Source organism: Chrysochloris asiatica, unplaced genomic scaffold, assembly GCF_000296735.1.
Source record: "Chrysochloris asiatica unplaced genomic scaffold, ChrAsi1.0 scaffold00073, whole genome shotgun sequence".
Lineage (NCBI taxonomy): Eukaryota > Metazoa > Chordata > Mammalia > Afrosoricida > Chrysochloridae > Chrysochloris > Chrysochloris asiatica.
The window spans coordinates 7061971-7079030 of NW_006408591.1; the positions used below are offsets into that span (position 1 = coordinate 7061971).

The window sequence follows — 17060 nt, forward strand, 5'->3', positions numbered from 1 at the left end:
TTATTTATTTATTTATTTACTTTCTACAAAAGATAGATGTGTCAGTAGTCTCCAAGCAAAGTTCTTCCTTCTTTGGAACTACTTAAAGCCAATGTAGCTATGCCCATAATGGCAATAAGAAAAAAAAAAAAAGAAAATCAATGTTTGAAATTCATTCCTACAGTTAATAATATTTTGCTTCTTCCTTTCTCTTATTTAAAACAGGAGTACACAATTGATATATTTTTTGCCCAAACATGGTATGACAGACGTCTGAAATTTAACAGCACTATTAAAGTCCTCAGATTAAATAGCAACATGGTGGGCAAAATATGGATTCCAGACACTTTCTTCAGAAACTCAAAAAAAGCTGATGCACACTGGATAACCACTCCTAACAGAATGTTGAGAATTTGGAATGATGGTCGAGTACTCTACACTCTAAGGTATTCTTAAAATAAGAATAATTTCACCTATTTAAAACAAACTACATAAAAGAAATTTCTAACCTTCATCATATTTGGCATCTCTGATCAAAATAACAAGTGACACCAAAAAAATAGTTTTCTTTCTCATTTCAATAAGATTTTTAAGGCATGTTTAATTTTCTATGACTCATGATAGAACTCTCTTCTGTCAAAAGTAGCATGAAATTTCACCTACCTTTGCAATATTGTCTGACCTTTTCATAAATTTTGGCTTTTGGTTTGTGTTCTGTTTCTTTAAAATCTGGGAACTAAGACATAGTTATTTATCCTTGGGATCACTTATTACTATGCTTGGAAATACCTCCCTTTTTCCAAGGAAATCATTACTTGAGAGGGATTTTGATGTGCAGGTCTCCATATATTCTTATCTCTTCAGCTGCACAATAGCAAGTAGTCATACTGAAATGTCCAAACCCCTGTACCTCATGCCTCATTTTACAGTAATAGACACTGGCTTAATTAACTGGCTATTTTGGGAGAGACATCACTTGGAAATAAGAAAAAAATGAAAAGAACTGTCTTTTATCTTCTGATCTAAACAATAGACATTTGAAAGGTTTCAATTTAATGATTTTATGTCATTCACCTAAACACATCATATAGCCATTCATTTAAAACATTTTTACTTAGAAATTTCTCATTGGTCAGATCATATTTTCAGACTGCACATATATAACACATATGTTTAGACACTAGACAGATTGAGTTTTAGTGCTGTATCATATTATATGCTTGAATTTGGGCAACAAATCAGAATTTCTATATAGCAGTGAACTGGAAGAAGTAGAGATCTTGGTGCTAGCAGGTTTAGCCCAAGGCTGCGTGTATATAGTATTGTAAGCATGATTTATACTTAGGTTATGTTTTTATTCAGAGAGACTGGGTGAAAATTGATAAAGATTCTTAGGAAAGAAGTCACATACATTCACATAACCATATTTAAAAAACAGTCTTTGGAACCGTTGCTTTTCTTTTTTGCTTTTCATTTCCTCAATTTTATATAAAACACACACAATTATTCTTATATTTGTGTTGTTTTAAAGACTAAGTATGATGATATGTAAATTGTTTAACATGAAGTCTGGTAAACAGAGCAGATATTAAAATATTTGTATAAATTTCCTGAAACAAATATGAGTAATATTGTTGTTAAGTACCGTCAAGTCAGTTTGCACCCATAGCCGCCCTGTATAGGGTTTCAGAGGAAACGCTGGTGAGCTTGAACCACCGACCTTGCAGTTCAAATGACTTTGCAGTCTGAGTCACAGTCCACAGTGCCACACCAGGACTCCTTTTACATATTAGTATGCTGGAATTTCTAGTTTTAAAATGATTTATATTAAGTGCCCTCATGGCATATATTTTATCCCTTATATAATAGCCAACAAATAAAATAAATTATCTTAAAATGACTCTAAAACCTTTGTCAGAGATATCTTAGATGCTTTATTGTTGTTAATTATCCTCCAATCAGTTCCAACACATAGAAATACTATTCCCAAGGATCAGCTGGTGGATTTGAACTGCAGTGCTTGGAATTAGCATTCCAATGTTTATCCACAGCACTGCAATAGGACTCTATTTTAGGTACTTGTTGTTGTTAGGTGCCAGCAAGTCATGCTGACTCATAGAGACCCTGTATACAACCGAAGGAAACATTGTCCAGTCCTGGCCAACTTCACAGTTATTGCCACACTTGAGCCCACTGATGCTGCCACTTTACCAAATCATCTCTCTGGGGGTCTTCCTCTTTTTCTCTGAACCTTCACCTTACCAAACATGATATTCTTCTCCAGTGACTATTCCCTCTTGACAATATGTCTGAAGTATAAGAGACAAAGTTTGGCCATCCTGGCCTCCAAGGAGTACTCTGGCTGCATTTCTTCCAAAACAGATCTGTTTGTTCTTTTGGCAGCCCATGGTACTTTCAATATTCTCCTCCACACAATAACTCAAAAGCATCAATTGTTCTATGGTCTTCCTTATTCACTGTCCAGTTTTCACAAGCGTATGAGTTTATTGAAAATGCCATGACTTGGTCACGCACACCTTAGTCCTCAAACTGACATCTTTGCTCTTCAACACTTTAAAAAGATCTTGTGCAGCAGATATGCCTAATGCAATAGGATCATTTGATTTCTTGACTGCCACTTTCATGAGTGATGATAGTTGATCCAAGAAGAATGAAGTCCCTGACAATGCCAATGTTTTCTCCATTGACAAGAATGTTGTTCATTGGTCCAGTGGTGAGGATTTTTGTTTTCTTTACAATGAGATTCAATTCATACTGAAAGCTGTGGTCTTTGATCTTCATCAGCAAATATTTTAAGTCCTCTTCACTTTCAGCAAACAAGGTTGTATCATCTTCATATCACAGGTTGTTAATGAGTCTTCCTCCAACTCTGTTGACACGTTTTGTTTTGTTTTTCCCATATAACCAGGCTTCTCAGATTATTTGCTCAGTATACAAGTGAATAAGTACGGTCCTAGATAAAACAAAAATAAATAAGCCCATTGCCGTGAAATTGGTTTTAACTTATAAGGACCCTCTTGAACAAAGTAGAACTGCCCCATAAGATTTTCAAAACTGCAGTCCTTATGGAAGCCAGCTATCATACTTTTGTCCCAAAGAGATATTTTTGGGTTTTAACCACTGACCATTGAGTGAACAGCTGAACACTTTAACCACTGCACCACCTTAAATGCTAGGTTAAATAGCTACAATTACCAAAGATCTCAATTGTATATATTTTGTATTCATCATGTGTTTCACTAAATTAGAGATAAGGTTCTGGTTGAAATTAGAATTTAGTAGAAATCAAAGTCTGATACATAAGAGGTTAGTCAAGCTTTTAAAATTCTGAGTTAGTTATGAATCCTTAAAATCCTTTCTTGATTTCATGACATTATAGCATTTTTTACTTCTATTAATCTGTAGAAGTAAAAATAGACAGTGAATAAGGAAGATTGTAGAAGAATCGATGCCTTTGAGTTGTGGTGTTGGAGGAGAATACTGAAAGTGCCATGGACTGCCAAAAGAACCAATAGATCTGGTTTGGAAGAAGTGCAGCCAGAGTGCTCCTTGGAGGCCAGGATGGCTAAGCTTCGTCTCTCCTACTTTGGACATATTGTCCGGAGGAAACAATCATTGGAGAAGGATGTCATGCTGGGTAGGGTGGAGGGTCAGAGAAAAAGAGGAAGACCCCCAACGAGATGGATCAGCCAGGTAGCATCATTGATGGACTCAAGTGTGGCAGCGGTAGTGAGGTTGACCCAGGATCGAACATTGTTTCGTTCTGCTGTGCATGGGGTCTCTATGAGTCAGTTCTGACTCGATGGCACCTGACAACAACAACAACAACAACAAATTAATCTGTAGGATTACTACAATACTTATGAAATTATTAAGGAAAACATCTCAAATATATTATTCATGATGTTAAATAAAAGTTTCAATTGTTAACAATATTCTCACATACAGATGATTTTATTCTAGATACTTATATAAGTGAGAATGTGTATGTGTATATATATGTTTATTTTCCTAGTCTTGGTGTGGTACTGTAGGATAAGCAATAGACTGCTTACTGTAAGACAGACAGTTCAAATCTAGGAGCTACTCCTTAGAAATTCTATATAGGGACACTATGAATCAAAACCAACTGGATGGCATTTAACAACAATAACACAACATATATATATATATATATATATTTTTTTTAATTATAATAATATAATTTTTATTTGCTAGAAATAATAAAGGGCCCTCATGGTAATGTGGGATAGTCATTAGGCTGCTAACAAAAATGTGGCTGTTCAAATCCACCAGTGACTCCCTTGGAGAAAGATGAAGGTATATGTTACCATCCTGGTGTGGCAATATAGGATAAGCACTATACTTCCAACCACAAGATTGGTGATTCAAACCCAACAGCTACTCCTTGGAAACAGCTACTCCTTGTTCACTATAATTGGTACCAACTCAATGACACTTACAAACAACAGCTGCTCCCATAAAGATTTATAGTTTTTAAAACAGTGTGCTTCATTAAGTTAAATGCATACACTGAGCAATGCCATGTTTGCAATTAATTTATAAAAAAAAAAATTAGATGATCATAAATTCTGTACAAATGAAGTCGGGGTAAATGACATACTGTGTTTTAGTTTGTGAACATGAATAGATTGCATTAAATCTAAAATAAGTGTCTCCTGAACATGGTGAATTTCTTCTGGAGAAATCAACTTGTGTTATAAATAAAGAATGTGAGATACACTCTCTAGAGTTGAAGACAAATAGTCATTAACAATTTTGCTAATGTATATATTTAACATTAGATTTAAAATACAAAATATTTCTATTTAGGTTGACAATTGATGCTGAGTGCCAATTACAGTTGCACAACTTCCCAATGGATGAACACTCCTGCCCTCTGGAGTTCTCTAGTTGTAAGTAATACATTCCTTCAACAGCCTACATCCCCTCTCACCAGTAGTCTGCTGTTTTGTTGTTGTTGTTGTTGTTGTTAAGTGCCATCGATAGTGTCAATTAATTGGGAGGGGTAACAGAGACATTCAAAATTAATCAATGTTGTTGTTTTAAAAGAACTTTCACAATTTCTTTCACCATAACCCCAACTTGTGAATATTAGGGAGATTCCTACAAAAATAATATATATTTTTTAATGTATTCTTTTTTTAATAATCAGGAATTGCAAATGGGTTTTGTAAATTGGTAGTACTTGTCCAGAGTCCTTTCTGGGAAGCATTGTAAGACTAGATCTGAGTCATAAAAGAAATGTGCATTGGCTTTCTTCCATTGATTATGCCTTTCTTCCATTGATCCAGAAGAAGAATTTTAACAAAACATTTGCTAGTTATGTACAAAACAGAGAGTACACAGATCCAACAGTGTCATTAACTTATTTCAATTTTGGTATAGCCTGTTAAAGATAGCAAAATTGAAAATATCTCCTTTACATGAGATTATAATTATGTCTAGAATTAATTAATCACTGAATAAATGACTGGGTCTTTGCTATCAGATGGGTCTACTTCAAATCCCAACCACATCACTTGCAAACTATATATTTTGGGCAAATATCTGATCCACAGAGGGTATCAGGTTTTTAAGGGGCCCAATGAGGTTATAATGACTACTCTTCTGTCTGTTTGTCATACTGTGGTGGCTTGTAAGTTGCTGTGATTCTGGCAGCTATGCCACCAGTATTTTAAATACTAGCAGGGTCACCCATCACAGTGGACAGGTTTCAGATGTATTTCCAAATGAATGCAGACTAGGGAGAAGAAGAGACAAACTACATCCAAATATTTAGTGACTGAAAACCTTATGAATAGCAGAGAAACACTGTCAGATACAGTGCCAGAAAATGAGCTCATCAGGTTGTAAGGCACTCAAAATGAGACTGGGGAAGAACTGCCTCCTTAAAGTAGAGTTAACCATGATGATGTGAATGGAGTAAAGCCCATGGGAGCTCATTTGCTGATGGAGCACAACTCAAAATGAAGAGAAACAGCTGTAAACATCCATTAATAATCAGAACATAGAATGTACAAAGTATGAATCTAGGAAAATTGGAAACTGTCAAAAATGAAAAGGAACACATAATCATCACTATCTTAGGCATTTAGTGAGCTGAAATGGACTGGTATTGGCCAGTTTGAATTTGACAACTACGTGGATTACAATGCCAGGAATGACAATTTAAAGAGGAATGGTGTTGCATTCGTAGTCAAAAAGAACATATCACATTTCTCATGTGGTACAACACTGTTTGTGATAGGATAATATCCATGTGCCTACAGTTAATACCACTATTATTCAAATTTATGCACCAACCACTAAAGCCAGTGAGGATGAAATTGATGAATTCTATCAACTTCTTCTATCTGAAATTGATCAAACATGCAATCAAGATATATTGATAATCACTGACCATTGCAATGCAAAGGTTGGAAACTAAGAGGAAAGATCAGTACTTGGAGTGTATCACCATGGTGATAGAATTTATGCTGGAGATCATATGGTAGAGTTCTGCAAAATATTTTAAATACCTTTTTTAAACAGAGTAAGAGACAACTATACACATGGACCTCACCAGATGGAATACACAGAAATTAAATTGACTACATCTGTGGAAATAGAAGGTGGAAAAGCTCCATATCATCAGCTAAAACTAGGCCAGGGGCAGATTGCGGAAAAGACAATCAATTGCTCATATGCAAATTCAGACTGAGCTGAAGAAAATGAAAACAAGTCCACGAGAGTCAAAACATAACCTTGAATATATCCCTCCTGAATTTAGAGATCATCTGAACAACAGATTTGCTGCATTAGACACTAAAGACTGAAGACCATATGAGTTGTGGAATCACATCAAGAATATCATACAGAAAGAAAGCAAAAAGTAATTAAGAAGACATGAAAGAAGGAAAAGGTAAAAATGAATGTCAGAAGAGACTCTGAAACTTGCTCTTCAGTGTAGAGATGCTAAAGCAATTGGAAGAAATAAGGAAGTACAAGAGCTGAAGAGAAAATTACAAAGGTCAGCTTAAGAAAATGAAGTCAAATATTACAAGGAATTGTGCAAAGATCTAGAGTTAAAAAACCAAAAGGGAAGAACAGGCTCAGCATTACTAAAGCTAAGAGAACTGAACTAAAAATTCAAGACTCGACTTTCGAAATTGAAGGATTCTCTGGGCAAATTACTGAATGATGCAGAAAGCAAAAAAAGTAGATGGAGGGAATACACAGAGTCACTGTAACAAAAGAAAATGGTTGATGTCAACCATTTCAAGAGGTTGTCATTGTTGTTATGTGCCATGGAATTTGTTCTGACTCACAGCCACCCTGTACAGGGTTTCTGAGGCTGTAAATCTTTACGGGAGCAGAAAGCCTCATCTTTCTTCTGCAGAACAGCTGATAGTTTTGAACTAATGACCTCGTGGTTTGCAGCCTAATTCATAACCACCACACTAGAAGTAGCATATTATAAATAGCCAATTATCCTGATTGAAGAAGTCGAAGGTACATTGAAGGAATTGACAAAGAACACGACATTGGGAATTCATGGAATACAAATTGATATCTTTCAACAAAGTGAAGTGGCACAAGAGGCACTCACTCATATATACCAAGAAATTTGGAAGACCAGTATCTGGCCAACTGATTGGAAGCTATCCATATCTGTGCCCACTCCAAAGAGAGGTGACTCAACAGAATGCAGAAATTATTGGACAGCATCTTTGATATCCCATGTGAATAAAGTTTTACTAAAGTTAATACAGAAATGGTTGCAAGCGTACATTGACGGAGAACTTCCAGAGGTTCAAGCTGGATTCAGAAAAGTCCATGGAATGAGAGATATCATTGCTGATGTCAGATGGATCTTGGCTGAAAGCAGAGAATACCAAAAAGATATTTACCTGTCCTTTATTGACTACACAAAAGTCTTCAAATTTTTGGATCATGACAAGCTATGAACAATATTGTGAAGTATGAGTATCCCCAGATACTTAATTGTGCTCATGAAAAACCTGTACATTGTTGTTTGAAGAAAGCATGAGAACACTGAATGGTTTAAAATTAAGAAATTTGTGTGACAGTGTTGGAGGAAGACTCTTTAACAACGTGCGATATACAGATGGCACAACCTTGATTGCTGAAAGGGAAGAGGACTTAAAATACTTACTGATGAAGATCAAAGACCATAGCCTTCGTTATGGATTATATTTCAATGTAAAGAAAACAAAAATCCTCACCACTGTACCAATAAACAACATTCTCATCAATGGAGAAAAGATTGAAGTTGTCAAAGACATCATTTTTCTTGGATCAATCATCAACACTCATGGAAACAGCAGCTAAGAAATCAAAGGACGCATTGCATTAGGCAAATCTGCTGCACATGACCTTTTGAAAGCGTTGAAGAGCAAAGATGTCAGCTTAAGGACTTTGGTATGCCTGACCCAATCCATGGTATTTTAATAACCTCATATGCATTTGAAAGGTGGACAGTGAATAAAGAAGACCTTATAATAATTGATGCATTTGAGTTATGGTGTTGGAGGAGAATATTAAAAGTGCCATGAGCTGCCTAAAGAATCAACAAATCTATTTTGGAAGAAGTGCAGTCAGAGTGCTCCTAGGAGGTCAGAATGGCCAAACTTTGTCTCTCATACTTCAGACATATTGTCAAGAGGGAAAAGCCACTGGAGAGGAATATCACATTTGGTAAGTTGGAGGGTCAGAGAAAAAGATGAAGACCCCCAGCGAGATGGATTGGCAAAATGGCAATAGCAATGGGGTCAAGCATGGCAACATTTGTGAGGCTGGCCCAGGAATGGGCAGTGTTTTATTATGTTATGCATACGGTCGCCAAGAGTCGGTACTGACTTGATGACACCTAAAACACCAAAAACAATTAGGTTATAAAATCTGTCCCATAGAGACACTGTTTACAAAAGATATGACCACAGTTTTCCACCTTGGTGGTAGGTTTAAAATACTGACCTTTCAATTATAAGCTGAGCACTTAACCACTTTGCCACCAGTCAGCAGTTTGAATCTACAAGCCTTCTGCAAGAGAAAGAGGGAGTTTTCTGTTCCAGTAAAGATTTATAGCTTCAGAAACATTACATTCCATCCTATACAGGGTCACTATGAGTCAGAATCGACTTGTAGTGGCCCTTTATAGATCATTATGAAATATTATTCAGTGAATATTATTTTAGTTAATTATGAGATAGTAGACTTTAACCTTCATGACATTCTGGTATGGCTCTGTAGCACAAGCACAATGTTGACAGTTCAAACCCACCTGCTGCTCCTCAGAAGCCCTATTCAAGATTGTAATGAGTCAGAACGAATTATGTTTCTTACATGAGCCTAAAACAAACTTCAGTTTTTCTAAAATGTCTGAGTTGCTATTTGTTCAACATCCATGCTTGGAAGTTCACCATCTCATAATTTTTTGCCTGTCAGTAGCTCTATAGGATAAAGGCTGGACTTTAAATGACAAGATTTGTGGTTTGAGCCCACCAGCTACTCCTTGGGAAAAGGTGTGGCTTTCTGTTCACACAAAGATTTACCATCTCAGGAATCTTTGATATAATACTTAACAGCAACAGCTGTGTATATTTTTTATAAATTGATATTTCCAGTATATTAGAAAGACTCATTAAACTAAGTAAATCATTGTTGTTGTTGTTTTTAAGTGTCATCAAGCCAGTTCTGGTTCATAGGTACCCTCTAAAGTGTTTTCAAGGAGTGGCCAGTGGGTTGAACTGCAACCAGAATACATTAACATGGAATATTTAAAAAGAAGATGAATAACTTCCAAAGCTCTGTTGTTATTTTTATCGTGTTTTTGTTAAGTGTCTTTGAGTTGGTTCAAATTCATAGCAACCTTTTATAGGGTTTTTGAGATTTAGTGAGCTTGAACCACCTACATTTTGGTTCAAACTGACCTTGCAGTCCAGCTCACTAACATGTAGCACTGGTGCCCTGAGATCATTCACCAATGATAGTAACACTATGTACAACAGAATGGAACATGACCTGGTCCTATGCCATCCTCATAATCTTTGTTATGTTTGATTATCAAAGAGATAATCATCTCCTCGATCATTTCTCTGATATCGTGTCCAATGTACATGTAGTGAAGTCTTGCCAACCTTGCTCCTAAAAGGCAATCTGACTTCTGACAAGAAAGACAGATTGGTTTATTCTTGTGGCAGTTCATGGTACTTCCAACATTCTTCACCAACATCATCTTCTTCAGTCTTCTGCATCCATTGTCCATGTCTCACATGCATATGCAATCACTTAATATGCCATCACTTGGGTCAGGTTCATCTTAATTCTCAAAGTGACATCTTTGTTCTTTAAAACTTTAAAGAGGTCTTTTTCCAGCATGTTTGCACAGTACAATGTGTTGTTTGATTTTTTAATTGCTATTTCCATGAGTGCTAATTGTGGATCCAAGTAGAATGATATCTTTGACAACAAATTTTCTCTGTTTATCGTGATGTTGTTTATTGGTCTAGCTATGATGATGTTTTTCATTGCATTGAGGTGCAATCCAAACTGAAGGTTGTAGTCTTTGATCTACATCAGTAAATGTTTCAAGTCATCTTTTCTTTCAGCAACCAAAGTTGGTTATGTCATTTGCGTGTTGCTGGTGGCTAATGTGACTTCTTTCAATTTTGATGCTATATTCTTTTCCTAGAGTACAGTTTCTCAGATTATTTTCTCAGTATATAGACTTTATAAGTATGGTAAGAAGTTACAATCTTGACAACCTTTCTTGATTTGATACCATGCAGTATCTATCCTCTTACCTGTTCAGAGGGCTGTCTCTTGGTCTATATATAGCTTCTGCATGAGCACGATGAAGTATTCTATAATTCCCATTCTTTTAAATGTTATCCATAATTTATTATGGTCTACACAGTCAAATGCCTTTGCATAATTCAGAAAACAACAGCAAACATCTTTTGGGCATTTTCTATTTTCAGCCAAGTTCCATCTGACATCAGCATATCCCACATTTCATGTCCTTTTCTGAATCAGGCTTGAATTTTTGGCACTTCCCTATAAAAGTACTACTGAAACTTTTTTGGAATTATCTTTAGTAAATGTATTTTTAATTACCCAAAACATTGGGGGGCGGGGCTTTAAAGTTATAATTAAATGTATTCCATTCTTCAAACTCCCCCCAAAACCAAAGTCATTGACTTGATTCTGACTCATAATGACTGTAAATTTTTAAGGGAGCAGAAAGTTTCTTCCTTCTCACATGGAGGGGCTAGTGAATTTGAACTGCCATCCTTGTGGATAGCAGCCCAATGCATAACCCACTACCCTATCATAAAATTTATAAAATGAGAAAAATAAAGGCAATTTTTCTAACTGTACAACAATTACAGTGATATATTTCCTGTAGTTCACTCTGGAAATATTTAATAGGTTTGTTAAATGGTTAGAGGTTTTTCTGGCTATTGATAGATATGCATATGTATATATCAAGAAAGAGACTGTCTTGGTGTGGTGCTGTCAGATAAACAATTGTTTGCTAAGCACAATCTCATTGGTTCAAACTCACCAGTCACTCCTTGGAAACTATGCAGAGTTGTGATTCTTATTCTCCATTAAAAGCTCCCTAATGAAAACATTGTTTCTTTAGTTTTCACTTCCTCTCATTGTACCCTGCAGACCCCCTTTCTTTTTCCACTCTTTTTAATTGTTGTTGTGTTGTTGTTGTTGTTAAGTGCCTTGGAGTCAGTTCCAACTCACAGTGATGCTGTATAGGCTTTCCAAGGAGCAGCTGATGAGTTTGAACCACCGACCTTGCTCTTCAAATTAACCTATGGTCTAGTGCTTATCCTACAGCTCACCTCCAGGACTCTTTTTAGTTAGTAAATATGAAATAGCCACATATCTGAATCAAAAGGAAATAAAAGTAGGAAACCTAAGAGATCTTATCTCAAATGGCCAAATAAGACTTTTTAATATTTTTTTACATAATTTTATTATGTAGTATTTTTAATAGAGAAATGTTTGAGATAATTTCTAGTTTTTCACTTAGGTTTTGTCTTCTTCTTCTTCTTCTGTGCAGTTAAGTCAAGTCTGACTCATAACAACCCAGTGCACAAAAGAAAGAAACACTGGGCAGTTCTGTTCCATCCTCACAATTGTTATATTTGAGCCCATTGTTGCTGCCACTCTGTCACTGCATCTTAACAGGACTCTTAATTTCTTGAAAGAATTGACTTACAATTTATTTAATAATATATTTAATAATGATATTCATATGTTCTGAAAATATACATTCAACCTTAATTATAATATTTTTTAAATTAAGAAACCTGTCCTGGGGATTATGGATATAAAATCATACTAATAATTGCTACAGTATCCCACCTCATAGTATAGACTTTCTTTAATGATTCTTTTCTGGTTTCGTTGATGAACATGCTTCACTAACTCTCAGTCTCTATTGGGCTTATTGGTATCCATCAAGTGTTTCATTATCATCTATTACGGAGTCCTAGTGTGTTGCTGTAGGATAAGCATTGAATAACCACCAGCCGCTCCTGGGAAACCCTCTACAGGATCACTAGGAGTTGGAAATTATTCAACAGCACTTAGCAGCAAAAGTGTCTACTATCAGTAATAATAATCATTATTAGGATAATATGATGTTAAGTCTTGTATTGTGTCAAGAAGCAGACCCAGCACTTTCATTTTCTGCCTTTAATTGTGAATTATCTAAATACATTAAAATGGATTCCTAACAGACTGAAAAAGAGAATAATGTAACTAGTTGAGGTTATCTTTCCAAGTCACTTTCCATACCAGGAGCATGGGCTGGAGGGTGATTAAAAAATATTTTTCTCTAACTATTCTCTGTTTCTGTATGACCATAAAAGTCTTGCCTTATTGACTTTTATTCACAGTATTACTATACCATGCATGTTCTTGCTGGTAAGTGCCATCAAGTCAGTTCTGACTCATAGATGCTGTTTATAGGGTCCTCTGAGAGCTCCAGGTGGGTTTGAACCACTGACCTTGCAATTAGCAGTTCAGTGCTTATCCTGCAGCATCACATCAGGATTTCTTGTGTCATGCATGTTGTTGCTGTTGTTAAGTGCCATCTAGACAGTTATAACTCAGAGTGACCCTGTGTAGGGTTTCCAAGGAGCGGCTAGTGAGGTTAAACAACCAACCTTGTGGCTCAATTTGATTTGTGGTCCAGTGCTTATCCTACAATGCCACACCAGAACTACTACTACATGCATTGTTGTTGTTGTTGTTGTTGTTGTTAAGTGCTGTCAAGTCGATTCCGACCCATAGCAACCCTGTATAGGGTTTCCAAGGAGCATTGGTGAGCTTGAACCACAAACCTTGCAGTTCAAAGGACTTTGCAGTCTGACACGTTAGTCTACAGCACCACACCAGGACTCCATTGCATAACTACTACTAATTGTATAATGTCTATTTTTCTATGTTACCCCAGACAGTGAAAAGTATGCAAATTGTGCATGAAATACTCAACAGATCTCTAATGCAATTTCATGCATTTTAAAGGGTAATTTTGACCTTCTGACTTTAGACTTTAACTTCTTATTGATAAGTGATGCCATTGTACTTGTGTCCTTTACTGTGACATTCTTTAGTACAGGATTATTATCTAATTTATAACTTTGTATCTCTTAGTACCTACTTCAGAAAAATTTTCGTGTATGGTGCTTGCTACATATAATCAATGGTAATGATTTTAATAGTGTGTTTCCCAAATCATGGCAGATGGCTATCCACGTGAAGAAATTGTCTATCAATGGAAGCGTAGTTCTGTTGAAGTGGGGGATACAAGATCTTGGAGGCTTTACCAATTTTCATTTATTGGACTAAGAAATACCACTAATGTAGTGAAGACAACTTCTGGTAAGACATGTTTGAAAATAATTTTGAGTGATTTTTCCAGAGTTAATATTCTTACATAAGTGATTTTGAAGATTTTTCAATACCTGTCTGAATATGATATCTATAAGATTAAATTAAGTGTTTTGATTTTTTGGAGAAAACTACTATTATTATTCTAGTTAAACAGATTAATGAAATTGTTTTTTATCAATTTGAACAAAAGTAGATTAAAAAATTATTGTTCAACTACTTTAAATTAAAATAAGTACTGATTTTTTTTTGAAGGAAAGATCTGTTGAAATTTGACCATTATAGTTTTAATGTTTCTATTTAGAGATTAACACAGTTGCATTTAAAATCATGTAGGGATAATGAATTTTCCACAAATAATAATAATAAAAAAGACACCATAGTGAATATGAACAATTTGGGTTAATGCGCTGGACTGTAAGGTTGGTTTGAGCCACAAGGTCGGTGGTTCAAGCTCTCCAGCCCCTCCTCTGAAACCCTATACAGGGTCACTATGTGTGGGAACCAACTCGACAGCATTTAACTACAACAAGTTCAAACTGACTACAACAGTGGATAAGACAGATCAGCATTCAAATTCTAAATCCATCAGTTAATAGCTATGTTGTTTTGTTGTGAAGTGTCCTCAAGTGGATTCCAACCCATAGTGACCCTGTATAGGTTTTCCAAGGAGCAACTGGTGAGCTTGAACCTCCGACCTTGCAGTTCAAACAACTTTGCAGTCTGGAGCATTAACCCACAGCACCACAACAGGACTGCAGTTAATGGCTATAGATATTAAGAAAGTTACTAAATGTTTCAGGGGAACAACTTTCCCACATAACAAGTGTGTCTGGAAACACTTAAACTAGCAGGATATTATGTGTATGAGGGAAGTAAATGTAAAATGCTTAGATTATACTTAACATTGAATATTGAAAAATAACACCTCTTACTAATATTAGTTATAATTATCAATTGTGCATAGGGTCTAATGTGATCTGGAGTTCAGAAATTTTTGAAATTACAAATCTACATTTTTGTAAAATCTCATGACTTTTAATGAGATTAATTACATTTATTTAAAACTTCATATGGCAAAGTTCCGAATATTCTCAAACCAGATCTCTACCAGAAGTGACCACTTTGAAACCTCTGCAATGCTGAGTACATACTTCATACAGATTATTTGAACTAGTCAATTTAAAGTTATGTGAATATCAATATGTATCGATTCAAATATAAATATCATGTTGTCAGTTTACTGTATATTGAGAAATATCTTTAAAAATATATTTTCATGTATTGAGTCATTTTCTGTTTACTTATCTAAACATACTTTTTAAAAAATGTTTAGGGAATATTTTTGTATTGTCTAACTATAAATAAGCTTTTATTCCATTCTAAAAAGAAATGTACAATTTAGAACTGACACAAAGATAGAAATTTAAGATTTTACCTTCATACTCTAAATCCAAGGGTTATAGTTACCTAACATTCTTTTCAGCATTTGTAAATTTATCCAAAATATATTTTTATTTTGTAAAATAATCAGAAAAAAGGCAAAAGCAATACTATAGTATACTTTTAAAACATAGTCTTCTGGTGAATATTCACAGGAAAGCCTGGCCCTCAAGAAATAGTTGTTGTTAAGTACAGTCTGGTCAATTTTCACTCAGGCTGACACTATATAGGGTTTCTGAGGCTAGGGTTGCCAAGGCTTTTTATAGAAAGCATCAGGAGGCTAGATATCTGAATGCAGGGTGCTAGCTCTATTGTTAAGTGCTGTAGAGTTGGTTCCAACTCAGAGTGACCCTCTATAAGATTTCAGAGAAGCAACTGGTAAGTTTGAACCTCCCATCTTGCAGTTAGCAGTCCAGTGCTTACCCTACAGTGTCACACCAAGATGCTAATGAGAGCTAAAGTAGTCTTATTTGGCACAAATTTTCATCAGTGAAAGGAGGAACTTGTGAAAAATAGTCTCCAATTCATTTACTTTCAGAAGGAGAAACTGGGCAGTAAATCTGTTGTGTGTTCATATGTGCATATTCAAATGTTGTTATTGTTATTAAGTGCTATGAGTCAGTTCCAACTCATAACGACCCAGTTTAGGGTTTCCAAAGAGTAACTGGTGGGTTTGGACCACCAATCTTTTGATTCAAGCTGACCTTGCAATGCAGCGCAATAACCCACAGAACCACACCAGGAATCTCTGGTATATTCAGTTGTTGTGTGTGCCTTCAAGTCGGTTCTGACTCAAAGCAACCCTGTATAGGGTTTCTGAGGAGCAGCTGGTGAACTTGAACTGCCAGGCTTGCAGTTCAAACAGCTTTGCAGTATGTATGGCCCTTTAACCCACAGCACCACACCAGGACTCAGTAGCAGGTATAAATTTCCTAAATATCTAGTGAGTATGGAAATACTTAAACTAGTAGAATATTATGTTTATGGGGGGAAATAAATAAAAGGCTTAGAATGATAATTAATGGTATTCATTAACATTATATATAATATTCAGTTATTTATAATAGATAGGAGGCATGGTTTGGTGCTATGGGTTAATGGGCCAGACTGCAAAGCCATTTGAACTGCTAGGTCTCCGGTTCAAGCTCACCAGCTACTCCTTGGAAACCCTATACAGGGTCACTATGGGTTGAAAGTGATTTGACGACACTTACAACAACAACATAATGGATAACATATAGTAGTATTAAGTAGTATTAATGTTAAAAAATATATGTACATATATATATACATGCGTGTGTGAGTTTACCAATTCAATGTTTTTCAACCAGAATGTGTTTTGTTCAGTAATTTAGAGACCATAGTGGCATCAAGGTCAAATGGTGGATGTGAGACTGACTTTAAACACAGAGTTTAATATCATTCTCTCTCCCATATGTCATATTGAGAATGATATGGGACATTTAATGTCATTTCAAAATATTTACTGAAAAAAATTGCCTGTGTAGCTTAGTGGATTACGAGTGAGCTACAAGTTGGTTGGAATATACCAGCCGCTCTGGTAGCGTAGTGGTTACAAATCGGGCTGGGAACCTTAAGGTCAGCGGTTCGAAACTACCAGCCGCTCCGCGGGAGAAAGATGAGGCTTTCTACTCCCGTAAAGATTTACACCC

General features: G+C 35.7%; 1 protein-coding gene across 2 annotated transcripts in view; it reads left to right on the forward strand.

The window, feature by feature from the left end:
- GABRG2 (gamma-aminobutyric acid (GABA) A receptor, gamma 2) overlaps positions 1 to 17060 on the forward strand; it is a 199538-nt gene that overhangs the window by 73532 nt on the left and 108946 nt on the right. For both annotated transcript variants that reach the window (XM_006864933.1, XM_006864934.1), the window contains exons 4-6: positions 205 to 425; positions 4834 to 4916; positions 13798 to 13935. In XM_006864933.1, coding sequence (XP_006864995.1) covers positions 205 to 425; positions 4834 to 4916; positions 13798 to 13935 — 442 coding nt within the window. The remainder of the gene's footprint in view (positions 1 to 204; positions 426 to 4833; positions 4917 to 13797; positions 13936 to 17060) is intronic.